This window comes from Rhinopithecus roxellana, chromosome 10 (genome assembly GCF_007565055.1).
Source record: "Rhinopithecus roxellana isolate Shanxi Qingling chromosome 10, ASM756505v1, whole genome shotgun sequence".
NCBI classification, from domain to species: domain Eukaryota; kingdom Metazoa; phylum Chordata; class Mammalia; order Primates; family Cercopithecidae; genus Rhinopithecus; species Rhinopithecus roxellana.
Genome location: NC_044558.1, coordinates 25,075,528 through 25,093,134, shown reverse-complemented (window position 1 = coordinate 25,093,134; position 17,607 = coordinate 25,075,528). Strand labels below are relative to the sequence as shown.

The 17,607-nt window shown below is 42.6% G+C and overlaps 1 protein-coding gene across 1 annotated transcript in view; it reads left to right on the top strand.

Annotated features, from left to right (window-relative positions):
* The window catches only part of PAH (phenylalanine hydroxylase), a 73,215-nt gene extending 56,737 nt beyond the window's left edge, over positions 1 to 16,478 (top strand). The window contains exons 7-13 of the mRNA XM_010357275.1: positions 1,395 to 1,530; positions 2,588 to 2,657; positions 7,891 to 7,947; positions 10,417 to 10,512; positions 11,069 to 11,202; positions 14,291 to 14,406; positions 15,582 to 16,478. Of these exons, the coding sequence (XP_010355577.1) occupies positions 1,395 to 1,530; positions 2,588 to 2,657; positions 7,891 to 7,947; positions 10,417 to 10,512; positions 11,069 to 11,202; positions 14,291 to 14,406; positions 15,582 to 15,625 (653 nt within the window). The 3' untranslated portion in view covers positions 15,626 to 16,478. The remainder of the gene's footprint in view (positions 1 to 1,394; positions 1,531 to 2,587; positions 2,658 to 7,890; positions 7,948 to 10,416; positions 10,513 to 11,068; positions 11,203 to 14,290; positions 14,407 to 15,581) is intronic.
* Positions 16,479 to 17,607: the final 1,129 nt, after the last annotated feature.

Below are 17,607 nucleotides of genomic sequence, written 5' to 3'. Positions count from 1 at the left end.
GGTAGAACAAGCAAAAGTAGGGAGACAGACTACAGGTTACAAAAGTTTCTATATATCAGAGCTGTGCAGAGATGGGCCACTCTGGGGACAATGAGCCAGAGAAATTACTTGACAGAAAGGGAAGTTGTAGCCAGGACAGATTGGGGGTGAGCTAGATGACCTTTTGGGTCCCTTCCACTAGAAAGTCTTTGCTTCTTAGATAAAGAGTGAAGTAAGGGCCCAAGCAGAGTGTACTTCAGCCTGAAGACACAGAGAACAGGGGGCAAGAGGCAAGGAGATCCCAAAGACTTCTTTAGCTAATTACTCCCATTGCCATGACCAATAATAAGAATAATAAAACAGTAATACTAGCAGTGGGGAAGCTACAGAATAGTAATTAAGAGAACAGACTTTGAAGCTGGACTGTCTATGGCTGTGACCTTGAATGAAACCTTTAACCTATCTCTGTCTCAGCTTTCCCATCTGTAAAGTGGGCATAATAATAGTGTCTACTTCATAGGGCTATTGTGGGAATTAGTAGCACACATAAAGTAGCTTAAAAGAGTGTCTTACATACAGTAGGTAATATAGTGTTAGCTATTATTACCATTATCACTGTCGTTGTCGCCATCCTTTAAAGTTTGGAACAAATTGAGAGACAGATACAGGAACCATAGACATGGTGATCAGAGGTCAACTTTAAAATTGAGCGATTTAGAGAATGTGATATAGATGTGCACACAAATGGACTTGCTAATATTTTACCCCTTAATTAGGTAAACTTACCTGGCAATTCATGCACCACAGTCCATTGCATGGCCAAGAGCAGACTGGAATGAGGTCCTCTGAGCAATCAAAAGAGAAAGAGCAGTACAGAACGAGTTAAATTGATAATATACATATTTTCTTCCCAAATACTTCAGTTAGACAGGTCACTGCTACTCATGGGGTGGACTGTGTGAGGTGCAGGACAGAAGCTGGAAGCAATCTATCCATACTCTTACCTTCTGGGAAATGAGGTACAAATTCCCTTTTCACTCTAGAAGCAGGAGAAGTAGGGAATAATTGTTCCACCCTAACAAATGGTAATGAAAGCTAAATTTATTGCATGTTTCCAATGTGCTAGACTCTGTGCTAAGTACTTTATATTCATTAGCTCTTTTTATTCTTTGAGCATCTCTAAGAGGTATCTATCTACATTATGCAAATGAGGAAACAGGCTCAGAAATGTGAATTTACTTGATCAGATCACCTAGCTAGAAAGCAGCAAGGCAGACATCTGAAGCCAAGTTTGCCTAGCATCAAAGCCTATGTCCCTGGGCAGTTATGTGTGCTACTCCACTACCTGAAGGTCTCCTAGTGCCTCTGGCTCAGTGGTGAAGAGCTTTGAGTTTTCTTTCTTCTTTGCATCCCAGCTTGCACTGGTTTCCGCCTCCGACCTGTGGCTGGCCTGCTTTCCTCTCGGGATTTCTTGGGTGGCCTGGCCTTCCGAGTCTTCCACTGCACACAGTATATCAGACATGGATCCAAGCCCATGTACACCCCCGAACCGTGAGTACTGTCCTCCAGCTACTAGTTGCCAGGCACAATGAGCACCATCTTTTCCTGCTGTAAGAATGAGATTTGGGTTCATTACTGGCTGGTCCACAGGACTAGTTGTCTAGACTGTTTGCTGGTAGTACTAAAAACAACTCATCTATTCTGGAGATTTCCTCCATCCAAGTAGATAGACCAGACTGATTAGAGATTTGGGCATCCTGTGATCCAATAACTCAGAACTCCCTTGGCAGTGAGAATGAGAGATCCCAATCAAGTTCCAAAGTCAAAGCTATGAAGTTGCAAATGAGAACAGGAACAAGTGGCAGACAAGCTATCTCAATACCTCCTAAGAATACATCTAGATTACTCTTATCTTTCTTTGCCTAGATTGTGTATTGGGTAGAGGTAGAGAATGGCAGCCATTATGCTTCTTACTTGGGTGTTTAGTTATCCCCTTAGTCTGATAAAACTTATGCAACTTATAAAAAATTCAGTAGAACATCCAAAATTATTTTTCCTTGCCCATAAAGTTCATTGCTACAAATCCAAAAAGACCTGTTCCAAATGGACATAGCACATAAAATGTTAAGTAAAGGTAGGTTTTCTTCCCTCACTGCTGTCCACCTCCAGACTAAGAGAAGAGCAGCACTGTTTTTGTTTTAGTTCCCAGTGGAATAGCTGAGCATATTGTATCTGCCCAGGGAAGTCAATACCAGGGAGAAGACAGGATGAGAAGTGTTCATGACTCATAACTTGCTTAGGTATATGGGAGCATGTCCACAGAAATATTATCTCTTCTGCCCTGTACCCCACTGGGCATACTCCTAAGACCCTTGGCTGCTGTGCCCTGCTCTGTACTGTCTCTTATTTTTCCTTCCTTTTCTTCTTTTTATCTTGTACCTTGCCTTTTCTGATCCCAACCTCTGCATATCAGTTATTCCTGGGAGAGAGATCATAAGCCTAAAAGAGTTATTTCCATTCTTTCTGCCCATTCCTCACTTGGAAAGACTGAGTCTGGCTTGGCTTAAACCTCCTCCCCTCCAAGCTCTCTGTGCTTTCTGTCTTTCAGTGACATCTGCCATGAGCTGTTGGGACATGTGCCCTTGTTTTCAGATCGCAGCTTTGCCCAGTTTTCCCAGGTAAGGAATGGATTTTTTAGCCTTCTAATTATAGGTCTGTGACCTGAGTTTCTCAAATGAGTTGAGCCCAGGGAGGGGCCCTCATGCCCTCTGCAAGAGTGGAAACCAGGTACAGTTCTATGATCCCACCTGAAATGGGTGTGTGGTTCTGGGAAGCTAAATACCCATTTCAGAGATCAAGCATGGTGTTGGTGCATCACTCATCCTCTGAATTATATGTATGTTCTTCAGTGTGCTAATCTCATTTTTCCTGCTAGAGCCTTTCATCCATGAAAGCCTCCCTGATGCCCATGCAGGAACTACCTCACCTTCTTCTAATCTCTTAGTGCATTCCCCTCACCTTTTCAGGTCCATTGTAACTTTCTGCCTTGTCAGGCAGTTATTTGTGTATATGTTTGAATTAAGTGAGATGACATTTGCCAAGAATTCAATGCTGAAACCCTGACTTACAGTTAACAAAGAAATAAAAATGAGCTGAATATCTTATCACCATCATCAAAGCTGCAACCCTGCAACCTAGAATTTCATTCATCTTTCACAATGGTTAACAAGCTCAAAAAAAAAAAGCTTTTTTTTTTTTTTTTTTTTTTTTTTTTTTTTTTTTTTTTTTTTTTTATGGCAGGGTCTCACTCTGTGACCCAGGCTGGATTAGAGTGCAGTGGAGTAATCATGGTTCACTGCAGCCTCAGTCTTCTGGGCTCAAGCAGTCCTCTCACCTCAGCCTCCTGAGTGACTGGGACTACAAGCACGTGCTTTCATGCCTGGCTGAATTTTTTAATTTTTGTAGAGACAGAGTCTCACTATGTTGCCCAGGCTGACCTCAAACTCTTGGCCTCAATCCTCCCACCTCAGCCTCCCAAAGTGAGAAGATTACAGGCAAGAGTCACCACACCTGGCCAAAAAAGAAAGTTTTGGGCCGAGTAAAATAATTCTACTAATTCTCTCCAGGCACTGAGAGGCAGCCTAAAACCATGGTTTGGTAGCTGGGGTCATGAGAAGGTTGAATGGTGTTCTGATGTACCGAGGCTCCAACCCTGCCACTAACCAGTTGTATGACCTGGGGTTACATTATCAGCCACCCTGTGCCACCTTTCTAATAAATGTGGATCAGTCAAAAGCCCTCTCCACCAGCCAGCTTCCTCACAAAGAAGCATGAGGATCAAATGGAATGACCTATGAGCAAATGCTGAGCCAAGTATTGGGATTTCAGAATAATGGGATCATGTGTGAATTTAATGGGCATTTTCCCTTAGCTGGAAGAAATAAACATTCCCACGGTCAAATAAAGAAGCTACCAGTAAATATTTGAAACAAACAAACAAAAAACTGGAATTTATTGCTTGCTAAGTGAGGGAAAACTGTACTTGTAAGATGCAGCCTCTCTAAACAAAAGGAAAAATTACTTTTATGTGAGGTTTGAGGAATTATGGAGTTCAAAGATTGTTGGAATTTTGGAAGTGGGAGTGTTTAGGGATTAGTTGAACTTTAACTGTAGAAGCATCACCAATGACATTCAGAAGTGTGGTTAGGCTGCCAAGATATCTTTGATTGCTTGGGACAGTTTTAAAATCTGGATTTGTTACTATGGCCCCAAAACAATCAGTTTTTCCTTGAAGAATAGGAAACTTTTATTCTTACCACTAGAAGCTAGTTTATGAAGTCAGAGGCTAAATGGCAGTCCTTCTTAAGCCATTTCCACTTGGGGAACCCCACAGAAGAGTGGATGGTTACTCAAGTCAACAAACAGGAGCTCCTGGGGCATCAGTGTCACATGGTTCCAATTTTGATCTGGATGGTCCCAAGGCAGCGAGACGTGTTGAAAGTTTCCTGAGAACATTCCTTCTTAAACAGAGGGAGGACTTGCTTCCCACTACAGTACAGGATGGAGTGGAACTGAAGCACAGGGATGTTGGGCCCCTTGTTGTAGGCAAGCTCTAGGCTCACAAAGAATAGTGACTAAGAGAACAAGGCGTCATTTTGGTCTTGGATTTATCAGTGGTTTCTAGTTGAATTGAGACTGTGGTATGTCTGGGCGGGTGGATGGATTGGAGATGGCTGAGGGTCAGGAGAGCAGATCCAGGCTAAGAATTTGAATTTGATTCACTCTAAATCAGAAAGCATTTTATAAGCCTAATCCGAACCAGGCTCTGGACTTGGCCCAGGGAGTGATACAGAGATACAGACCATGTAGCTTCTTGCTTCAAAGTGAGTCTAATCATAGTCTTCATCTCTGTCTACACCCACTCCTCTGGTGACCTCACTCAATTCCATTGCTTTAAATACCATCTCTACTCTGATGATGGACACATTTATATCTCCAGCCAAGACTTCCATCCCAAAATTCAGACTTACATATTGAACTGCCTATTCAACATCTCCCCTTGGATGTCTATAAGAAATCTCTATCATCCTGTCCAAAACTGAGTTATGGATCTTCCTTCTCAAACCTTCTCCAGGACAGCTTTTTCTCTATCAGTTCACAGGAACTCCACCCTTCTAGCTGATCAAACCATAAGCACTTTGGGACATTACCAGCTCCTTTCTCTCTTAACACCACAACGAATCTTCCAGAAAATCTTGTGTGTTCTACCTTCAAAATATGTGTAGAGTCTGACCATTTCAGTTATGTCTACTGCTACCAACTTGGTCTCAGCCACTATCATTTCTCATCCTGGTGACTACAGTAGCCTCCTCATTGGCCCCGTCTAGTGGTCTCTACCCTGGCCTCCTCCAGTCTCCTGGTGTCCCATTTACCCTCAACCTCTCCAGTGTCCTGGTGTCCCATCTACACTCAGCCTCTCCAGTCTCCTGGTGTCCTGTTTACCCTCCACCTCTCCAGTCTCCTGATGTCCTGTTTACCCTCCACCTCTCAAGTCTCCTGGTGTCCTGTCTATAATCAGCCTCTCCAGTCTCCTGGTGACCTGTCTACCTGTCATCCAGTCTCCTGGTGTCCTGTCTACCCTCATCCTCTCCAGTGTCCTGGTGTCCTGTCTACCCTCCACCTCTCCAGTCTCCTGGTGTCCTGTCTACCCTCCACCTCTCCAGTCTCCTGGTGTCCTGTCTACCCTCCACCTCTCCAGTCTCCGGATGTCCTGTCTACCCTCCACCTCTCCAGTGTCCTGGTGTCCTGTCTACCCTCCGCCTCTCCAGTGTCCTGGTGTCCTGTCTACCCTCCACCTCTCCAGTCTCCTGGTGTCCTGTCTACCCTCCACCTCTCCAGTCTCCTGATGTCCTGTCTACCCTCCACCTCTCCAGTGTCCTGGTGTCCTGTCTACCCTCCGCCTCTCCAGTGTCCTGGTGTCCTGTCTACCCTCCACCTCTCCAGTCTCCTGATGTCCTGTCTACCCTCCACCTCTCCAGTCTCCTGGTGTCCTGTCTACCCTCCGCCTCTCCAGTGTCCTGGTGTCCTGTCTACCCTCCACCTCTCCAGTCTCCTGGTTCCTGTCTGCCTTCCACCTCTCCAGTGGCCTAGTGTCCTGTTTACCCTCAACCTCTCCAGTGTCCTGGTGTCCCATCTACACTCAGCCTCTCCAGTCTCCTGGTGTCCTATCTACCCACCACCTCTCCAGTGTCCTGGTGTCCTGTCTACACTCCACCTCTCCAGTCTCCTGGTTCCTGTCTGCCTTCCACCTCTCCAGTGGCCTAGTGTCCTGTTTACCCTCAACCTCTCCAGTGTCCTGGTGTCCCATCTACACTCAGCCTCTCCAGTCTCCTGGTGTCCTATCTACCCACCACCTCTCCAGTGTCCTGGTGTCCTGTCTACACTCAACCTCTCCAGTGTCCTGGTGCCCTGTCTACCCTCCACATCTCCAGTCTCCTGGTGTCCTGTCTACCCTCCACATCTCCAGTCTCCTGGTGTCCTGTCTACCCTTAACCTCTCCAGTCTCCTGGTGTCCTGTCTACCCTGAACCCCTTCAGTCTCCTGGTTCCCTGTCTACCCTCCAGTCTCCTGGTGTCCTGCCTCTACCCTCAACTTCTACCATCTATTCTCACATAGCAGCCAGAAGGAGTACTTGATAACACAAGTGAGATCATGACCTTCTATCTGCTCATTACCATGCAATGGCTCCTGTTTCACTGAAAGGAAAAGCTCAAGCCCTAAAATGTCTAAAAATATTCTACATGATCTGGCTTTGGACCCCTCTTTGATATCACCTGCCACTGCCCCCTCACTAATTCTGCTCTAGCCACATTGGTTCCTCCCTGTTTCTTGACCCAAACAACACTTCCTTTTCTTGGGAAAGAAATGCAAGCTTTTGCACTGGCTATATGCTTGGCCTATTGTGTTCTTCCCTCAGATGTCAGTATAACCAACAACCCCACTTCCTTCAAGTCTGTGCACAAATATCACCTTCTCAATGATTCTTACCCTGGAACCCTATTTAAAATCGAAGCCTCCCCTCAATCCCTTGGAGCTCTGGAGAGGTTGAGTGTAGACAGGACACCAGGACACTGGAGAGGTAGTCCCTCTTGTTTATTTCTCCTTTTGTTTCTTCTTTCCAAAGAAATTGTATTCTTCTACCATAGTTATGTATATGTTCATTATTTATTGTCTGTCTCCACTAAAATTCACAAGATGCCTTTACTGATTTTATACACTGCCTGGCACATCGAATGAACTTAATAAATATTTCAAGAATGCATTAATGTATACAGTAAGAAAGACACATACACACAAGGCAGGCTGCAGTAAGTGCTGTAAAAGAGACAAAGAGACCAATAGAGGAATTCTGCAACAGAAGCTGAGTGAGAATTAATCGATGACATGTTAGACTCTCCAGTTATATGTATGCCTGGACTGATGTCACCCCTTATCTGCAGTTCTCCTGCGAGGTTTCCAGGGTACATGATTAAGACTAATTTAACACTCCAGGAATGTTCTGCTGATGACTAATCACTGAGCTGGAGTCAAGAGAAGAAGCTTTAGATACTAACCGACCCTGTGACCATGAGCAAGTCACTTCCCTTCTCTGTGCCTCAGTTTCCTCACTTATAAAGTGAAAACCAAGGACCAAGTGAGGGTGAAAGGGTCCCCCTGCCCTGGAGATCTGTGATTCTATAACATGTGGGCAGGAAAGACTTGACACCACACTCAGGGTCCATTGGGCCATTCTGAAGGCATCTGGCCACCCATCACCTTTTTATGGCCAAGTACCAGGTTGGTTCTGTGGGTGAATGTTAAAGACGGCCAGACACCAGCTACTCCAGTGACTCTGTTTTCCCCCAATTACAGGAAATTGGCCTTGCCTCTCTGGGTGCACCTGATGAGTACATTGAAAAGCTTGCTACAGTAAGTCCCTTCTCTCCCTGGGTGGATGGTGGGAGTGCCATAGGCTATGGCCCTCAGGTCTTTGAAGCTTTGCTACTCCCCTGGAAGCCAGGTTATCTGGGGAAAAAAAAATCAGAATGTGGTAGATTACATTTGCACAAGTGGAACTTCACATTTTGATCGATTCCTCCTTAATAATTTGATTATGAAATCATCTACCTGCAGATGTTTACATCTCTTAAATTTTAAGCAGTATCTTGAACCCACCAACAGGCTATAACAGGAGCCCTTGAAAACCTTTGGCATAAAGTGTGTATATGAAGTAATCTGGATCCAGAACTTTGAAGAGGGAATGTTTATATCTCTATTTCACACCAGAGCATGCATTAGGATTTTTTCTTTCTCAGATACGAGGGAGAAACGGGGGTGGGCTTTCCCCTTATTGCTGAACACTTTCCTCTCCTGAGTATATTTGATGACACTTGTCCACTGGGGCTATAGAAGCAGCAATTCTGCATAGCAGGTGATTTCCTTCCTTCATACTCATTTCTAATTTTGCTACATCCCACCCCAGCCACTAGCCACATTGCCTGTCCTGGAAGTTGAAAAATAAACATTTATAATTGAGTTATGGACTGCCAATGAGTGCAAATCTATTATTAAGATATATCAGTTTAGAAGCTTATGAACTCGTTCTGTCAGAAAAGCTAAAAAATCCCAGAAGGTTGTTTTCTCACTGACAGCTGCTTTTAGGCCCTGGACAAGTGGCTTTTTCTTCCTCATCTCTAAAAATGAGATGCAATAGCTCATATCTTGCCCATCTCAAAAGCAACTAAAAATTTAACTATTTAAATTTAATTATTTAAATTTTTGTGAACATGGGTTTTTAAATGCCAGAGGCTTCAGAGATACAAGGAGCGGCTTTCAAAGAAGCTATAGAGCTGGATGGAATTTCTCATTTCTACAAAGAAAATAAATTTGGAACTCAAAGCATCATGTTATCTACCATAACAATATTAAAAGGACTTATCACTAATTCGACTTCTCTAAAAAATTGTTACTGATTGAAAAAATGTTACTGGTTGGTTAGGGAACAGTTCTGGATTCTTGCTGCCCTTAATTTGCTGTGTAACTACATGCATGTTGCCTTACCTTCCTGGGCTGAAGACTCCTCACCTGTATGTGAGGAGGTCAGACTGACTGAGCTCTGACAGCCCTCCCAGGTTTAACATTTTCTAGTCCAATAAACAGATGTAACTAATAACCTACCCTAATTCTCCAAAACTGTGACTATCTCTAGCACCTAACTGAGCTCTGGGTTCCTCTTAGTCCCAGAACTCCCATATTCTTTTTTTCAGGCCAACTCTCTAGGACATATTGGACTGTGGGTTATTGAAATAAAAATACTTGGTTATTTGGGGAGATAAATGCAGTAGTTGACTTCAGAAACACCCCGAAGTTTTAGCATAGATGATGGGATATTCTCCTCATTGATTCTATCACTACCTAATCTGCTACCTCCCACTGTTGTGCCTGATGAGCTCTACTGGCTTCAGAGCATCTGAGGAACATCTCCGTCTAGTTGACACCACAGAGAAAAAAACAAAAGAGATAGAAGAGTTCCTGTCATATGGAGAACAAATTGTTGGGGGTCTCCTTTTGGGGCTTCTTAGTACCACCCGATATTTTCCATCACTCTTTACATTCAGCCAACATTTGATTCAACAGGTGACCAGATAGAGTGAGACACAGGACACAGAGACATGATCACAGGTCATGCTGATTTAGAGAACAAACCTGCACAGGTTCCTACCTGGGCAATCCTGTCCGTGGCACTGGGGCAGTTCCTGCCTTCTCCTTCTTTGGGATGTGTACTAGTCAAGGATCTCCAGAGAAAAAGAACCAGTGAGATATATAGAGAGAGAGATAAAGAGAGAGAGGGAAATCTGAGAGGGGACTTATTAGGGAAACTGGCTTACACAGTTATTGAGGCTGAGAGGTCCCACAATATGCTGGCTGCAAGCTGGAGAACTTGAAAAGTCAGTGGCATGGATTATTCAAAGTTCAAAAGCCTCAGAACCATGGAAGTTGATGATATAACTCTCAGTCTGAGACCAAAGGCCTGAGAACCCCTGGGTGGTGATGAGGCGCGAGTCCCAGAGTCCAAAGGCCGGAGAGCCTGGAGTTCTGATGTCCAAGGGCAGGAGAAACAGGGTATCCTGGTTCTAAGAGAGATAGAATATGAATGTGGCTTTCCTCTGCCTTTTTCTTCCATCTGGGATTCCAACCCATTGGGTGGTTCCCACCCACATTGAGGAAAGATCTTCCCCACTCATTCCACTGGCTCAATGCCAATCCCCTCCAGAAACACCCTCATAGACACACCCCAAAATAATGCTTTACTAGCTATCCAGGTATCCCTTCATTCATTCAAGGTGACACATAAAATTAACCATCACAGTGTGCTCTCATATTGACTTTCCATTCCAGATTTACTGGTTTACTGTGGAGTTTGGGCTCTGCAAACAAGGAGACTCCATAAAGGCATATGGTGCTGGGCTCCTGTCATCCTTTGGTGAATTACAGGTATGACCTTAACAGGAACCAAGGATGGATTTAAAAGTGGTGGGTACAGAAAACCATTATTGTGCTTTCGATATTGTTGAAACCCTATTTGTATCCATTTTGACATGCAACCTGGGTACTCATTCTCCAGTGACTGGTACCTTAGCAGCTATGATTTGATTATGGCTGTGGGTGTTACAGATAGAAATGGAATTGCAAGTACACGTATCTCTGGGGAGAAAGGGCCTGCTGATTCCAAGACTGACCTATGCATGCAGCCTTGTGAGTATGCAAACATATGCCAGAAAGTGTGGTTGGCTCCCACATCATCTGTTGACCACCTTACTTGAAAGTAATTGGAATGAATTACTCCTTTCTCCCTTGGCTGTAGGTTTTAGATGAGCTATGAAGGGTAGAACCTAGTATGTGCAAAGTAATTTGGCTCGCTGCATTTGGGCTGTGATGTAGAAGGAATCGGGGTGAGATGAGAGAAGGGGCACAAATGGCCTCTGGGATGCAGTAGGGAATACTGATCCTTATTTAACAGTGATAATAACTTGTCACTTGGGGCCTACAGTACTGCTTATCAGACAAGCCAAAGCTCCTTCCCTTGGAGCTGGAGAAGACAGCCATCCAAAAGTACACTGTCACAGAGTTCCAGCCCCTGTATTATGTGGCGGAGAGTTTTCATGATGCCAAGGAGAAAGTAAGGTGAGGTGGTGACAAAGGTGAGCTACTAGCTCTGGGGGCCTCCTGACTGGTGGCACTCATCTGTGGGTGGTTGGCCAGGAGAGTGGACTCTAATGCCTACAGCAACTTTGTACCATAGACAGTTTCTCTCCGATGTTCTTCACCCTGCCTCTTTTTCTTCCGTTCTCTGTTGGAAAGTTGGGCGTGCTGACCTTTGCACACACCCCTGCCACCTGGTCCCTGTTCAACGCAACCACCAAGTCCAGACACTGAACCTTCCTGCATACAGAGAGGCCACAGAAGTCTCCCCACAAAATCAAAGAAGTCTTATAACCTAGGAAGTCCTTTCTTCACTTCCTTCTCCCAAACACCTACAAAACGTGCTTCCTCCTTTGTATCTTTACCCAAATTTAATCTCCGTATGTCTTTCTCTAACCAACTTATTTCTACTCATCCCTGCCAAGTATTACAGTGCTTCTGTAATACTTATTAACTTGTAATATATTACATAAGGTAAGCTCTATGAGGGTAGAAATTTTGTTCTTTCTATTTTCTGTTTTTCCTCCGGACCCTGGAATAATACCTGACACAGAGTAAGCACTCAATAAATAATTGGTGAAGGCATTAATCTCAGAGGCAATTCAGCAAGAGGCTGATGGAGCGGTGCTGGGACTCTGAGACTACTGGCCCTCTGAGTGCATAGTTCCTGCACCCAAACAGGAGACAGACTGGGCAGAGGGTCAACCTGGACATGGATATCCTAATACTCATTGTATGTTACCACTTAAAAAAATCTTATCAGTGATGGATGACAGGCATGGGACATACAGGCCTTTGGGAGTCTATGAAGCTGGGTATGTTAGCTTTCAACCCTATCTATGGACTCTGAGAGGTCAGAGGAATGGTGGGGAGTGGTGGTAGAATTAATGACTTCTCAAAGAAATCCACACTTAGAGAGAAAAGAGAGACATGAGGGAGAAACTCAAAGACATAAATGAACACACATCTTAGTTCTTTCTTTCTAAATCCAAATTCCATCCTCCCCAGGCCCCTCACAAAGAAAGGTAAAAATTATCCCTTTGACAGCTCATTCACTTACCTTACATTTGCAAGGTAAGATTGTGGGACAAGACAGGTCCAGCTAACATTTGTTTGAGAACCCTTTGGAATAAAGAGACCTTAAAGAGGACTAAGTTTCTTTCTTTTAAAATAGATATTCCTTAAATTATGTCTACTTCTATCTTTAGATAATTAAAGGTAAAATGCTGGCCCACAAATCTACTTGGTTTGGCCTAAAATGACTATGTCTCCAGCTCTGTCCAGAGCTCTCAAGTCCTTCCTGCTCTGCTTTCTTAGTTCTCTCCTGAATTGGAAGCCTAGACTCCTTCCAGCACCATCCTCCTCTTCCTCCAAGGCCCAAGGTTTGGACCCAGGCATTGGGGCTTAGAGGCAGTGCTGATGAGCACCCTGTCATACCAAGATAATATTTGGATGGGCCCTCCTGGAGACAGCTCTCTAATCAGCATGTGATCAGTCCCAGACCAGCAGGGAAGAGCTTGCCAGGACACAGGCCTGTCAGTAGCAAGGCCTCAAGGGAAACAACCATGAAAACTCCATTCTGCTGAGAAGTGGTTCAGAGAGTCAAAGAGAATGCTAAAGGACAGGCTTCAAAACAAGGAATCTGTGCATCCCTTTGGATTCTCTCAGAGCATCCCAGCCAAGAGCAACCAATTCTAACCACTTGGAATTTCAAGATTCAAATTGTAGGCAGAGATGTGATTGGCTGAGCAGGGTTCACATGCTACCTCTTCACCAGAGGATGGCTGGCACCAAATACTGACTTCTGGACTGATACACACCTAGTAGGGTAGGAGTAAATCACCAAAGCAAAAAATGAGCTGCTTTATGGGAAGAAGGAGGAAGAGGTGCAGAGCAGGCAAAATCACAGATGTGTAACCCATGGCTCATGCCACTAGCTGGGCTGAGACAGCTCTTTTCAGAGAAGAAGAGGTGGAAATATATACTTGGCCATTTGTTCTTCATTAAAGGTAGCAACTAACACTCATGGGGCACTTACTCCACAGTATAACAGCACTTGCTGCAACCCCCTGGGGTAGCTATTACTCTTGCCCCAATTTTACAGAGAAATTGGGGTACAGAAGAGTGGTCCCCTGTGCCCACTGTCACAAGGGCTGTAATAGACAGAGGCAGGGTTTCAGCCTAGGCAACTTGACTTGGAACTTGGGGAGCCACTCTTGCCAAACTTGGAGGTCCCTACTGTCTCCTGTAACACTGTATTTTCAGTACAGCAGCTTATATGTTCACCAGAGGCCAACTTAGAAATTTGTGATTACTCTGGAACATCTTGTTATTGGTATTGCATGATGTCTCTCAAAGAGGCCCTCATGGTGGATTTCTCCCAGATCCAGGAGTAAGGTATTGGGAAGACAGGAAAGCAAAGGGTCCAGGCCAGAGTCAGACTGCCTGGGTTCCTTCCCAGTTAGTTAACTTACTGACAGTATTGCCTTAGTAGTCACATATCCTTCCCAAGCCTGTTTCCTCATCCATAAAATGGGTATAGTAATGGTGCCTTTCTCCTAAGGTTTTTGTGAAGCTTAAATAAGAAGGATATTTGTAAAGAGCATTGGGCAGTTAGAACTTAACATAGTTCTTGGTATATAGAAGGTGCTTTCTTCACCACTTGAGAGCTATTTACCTCTGCATTGACTGTCAAGCATTTCAGAGTTTTTTTTTTTTTTCTATTTATAGCATTCTTTAGCTAGATTTTACTCACTCTTGATTTTATTTAATGATAGGAGTTTGTGGCTTTATTGTATTCAGTGCTTTCACTGTAAGCTACCTCTGTCTTCTTGGAGCTAAGTGACTAAATATGTGTATATACATGTTTGTACATACACATACACACAAGAAGGCTTCCCAAGAAGACTCACTAAAACTCCATTCACCTCCTCAGCCCTGGCTGTTGAAGACCGTGTTCTAGGGAGGTGTCCATATCCCTAAAAGAGAAGTAAAATGTCACTGAGAATTCTCTTAAGATTACCTTTCTCCAAATGGTGCCCTTCACTCAAGCCTGTGGTTTTGGTTTTAGGAACTTTGCTGCCACAATCCCTCGGCCCTTCTCAGTTCGCTATGACCCATACACCCAAAGGATTGAGGTCTTGGACAATACCCAGCAGCTTAAGATTTTGGCTGATTCCATTAACAGTAAGTAATTTACACCTTACAAGGCCACTCTGTTTCTCAGTAATAGAAGACTGTGTTTCCTTACCATTGCCATAGGAAAAATAAGAAATTTATTGAAATATTTAATTAAGGAGAAAAGCATCTCCATTTAAGCCATGGGTTCACGGATGGAGAAGAACTTGACAAAAAGATAGGAATTACCTTTGTGTCCTTTTTCCTTTGACCTTCCTAGATTCCACTCTACCTCCCACCATCATTCTACCTTTCCACACTTAGCCTGTCACCGCCATGTTCCTTTTTCTCCTTCACCTCTCCATCCCTTCCATGCAAAGTGTCCAGTTGGTATCACTCTGCCTGGTTCTATCCACTTTATAAGCTGTCCAGTGGCTCATCTGTTGGACTTCCACTCTTCCTTCATAATGAGAATATTATAATAATTGCTCTTAAGAATGTCACAGGGTTACTTCATTTATCACCTAATTATCTCTCTAGCCCTTCACATTCTCTTCCAGCAACAGTGATCAATTTTTAGTTCTCATGCTCTTTCCTGACTCCTAACCCTTGCCCATACAGTTCTTTATGTTTAAAATATTCTCCTTTTCATTCTCATTTACTTGGTATGTGAGAACATGGCATAAATGGAAGGCTGCCTCACATCTTCATCCAGTGATCTTGCCATCTAAATTGAGTTATCTGTTTAAACCATGGATTCTAAAATTTGAATGTGCATCAGAATCAAATGAAGAGCTAGCTAAAAATTAATAGCTTTGAGTCATAGCCAAGGCTAAATTTACCAAATCTGTGATAACTTTTGGGAGTTTATAGACCTCAGGTGATTCTGACACTTGGGTTTTGTGTGAACCATACTATTAGGTTCAATGATTTTGCTTCCTGAAGCATCTGTAGATGGTAATGTAAAAGAGGAATGGAACGGCTAATAATCTGCCTGGGGAGAGACCTGTTAAGTCCTTCCCTGGGAAGTGACCTATGGAAAAGGGATGCTGATTACATTAATGGCTCTGGCATTTTCTAAAACATGCAAGTACTTATACCATAATGAAAGCTCCTTGAAAGTTGGGGTGGTATCCAGCTTATCCAAGAAGCCCACTTATCCCCCAGTGCTTTGCACTGTGGATACTTGAAGAGTGTTTGTTTATTATATGAGTGGCCCATTTTGAGGGTGTTTTTCTTTGTAGGTGAAATTGGAATCCTTTGCAGTGCCCTCCAGAAAATAAAGTAATGCCACGGACAGAACTTGGTCTGTCAACTGTGAATCTATTGATGGAGATCCATCTATTTCTTTCATCAGAAAAAGTCTGAAAAGCAAACCTTAATTTGAAATAAGAGCCTTAAATCCTTTTTAGAACAAGATGGAGAAACAACAAATAAGTCAAAATAATCTGAAATGACAGGATATGAGTACATACTCAAAAGCATAATGGTAAATCTTTTGGGGTCATCTTTGATTTAGACATGATAATCCTATACACTCAATTGAGTTAAATCAGTAATCTGTCACATTTCATCAAGGTTAATTAAAATTTGGGACCTGCTTCATTCAAGCTTCATATATGCTTGTAGAGAATTCATAAAGGAGCATATAAGGCTAAATGTAAAACACAAGACTGTCATTATAATTGAATTAGTGGGCTTCCTATAAATCATAACCTATGAAGTTTATTTTCTGTTGGAGTTAACTGTGATTCCAATTACTGCTTTGTTATTGTACCTAAGTAAATTTTCTTTAATTCAGAAGCCCATTAAAATATTTATAAGCATTGAACTTCTTTAGTATTATATTAATATAAAGCATTTTTGTATGCTTCGTTGTAATTATAAATACTGCTGTATAAGGTAATAAAACTGTGCACCTAATCCTCATAACTTTCAGTTTCATTTTCCAATTAATTATCAAGTCTGTTTTGGGAGACATTTTGAAGACATTTATGATGCAGCAGATGTTGACTAAAGGCTTGGTTGGTAGATATTCAGGAAATGTTCATTGAATAAATAAGTAACTACATTATTGAAAAGCAAATCTCTATAAATATGAAAATTTTATTTGTATTAGAAATAAAACATTAGTAGTTTAAGCAATTTTGCTGTTTCAGATATTTCCTGGAATGAAATATTCTTCTTACTGCCTTAGAAATACATTAGCTAGATAATTTTCTAACATGAGAAAATGGCCAGAGGCTCATATTTCCAACCTTTTGCAGGGGCTCCTTGTGACATTCAAAGTCATGCCTGGACAGTCAACAGACTTTGACTTTTGTTGATTGTGTGTTTGCCATGAACACATGAATATCTGAGAAGCAATGGGGAGAAAAACAATGTCTTTAAAGCTATGATTTGAAATTCTCACACTACTTCACATTTTATTTTGGAAATTGCTAAGTCTTAAAGAATTTGCATAGTGTTTCTTCTAGTGTAGTTCTCAGATCAGCTGTAGTATCATCAACAGTAAATTCTGGGTACCTTCCCAGCTCCACCCAATTTGAATCTCTAAAGATAAGGCCCAGATACCTGTATTTTAAGTACCCCAAAATTATTATTTTCATTATTCATAGCCAAATTTTATCAGGTACATTCAGTTTGAGAAAACCTGATTTGTGCTGGTCAGTCTGCCACTGCCAATGATGCCAATGTGGATAAGCTGTTTCCCTTCTTCAGACCTCAGTGTCACTCTAACAATGAAGGAGTTAAACTTTATAAACCAAGGTCCATTGTAGCCTTGAAATATGATTCACGTTTTCACATGTGTCTTTATATAGCTATCCCTGATCCACTAATGGGGTGTTACAATACCTGCTTACATAAGACAGCTGGGAGGAAAGAGGAATTTACTGAATGTGTCTGAAGTTTCATTGTCTAGTTTAAGTTGGAATTTTATGCCTGTATCTATGTTCATGCCTTTGTAAAACCCACTGATTTTAAAAGTGAAAATGGACTTTTTTTCTCTGGTGTTACTCTAAACACCAAACAATCCCTGCAAAGGGATTATTCTGATGTTTCTTTATTTCACATGAAAAGTTAATTGTTGGCTCTGGAACTTAGATAATATTTTTGACAATATTGAAGAGTGAGTTTTAGTCCAGTAAAGATGTTTTAATGTGCTTGAAGGTAAAGTTTTGGTTAAGTTATGATTTTCACAGGAAGTTACATACTGAATGAAATATAATGTTTGTATTTTTGGTAATGTGCTACTCAGTTCTTAACTCT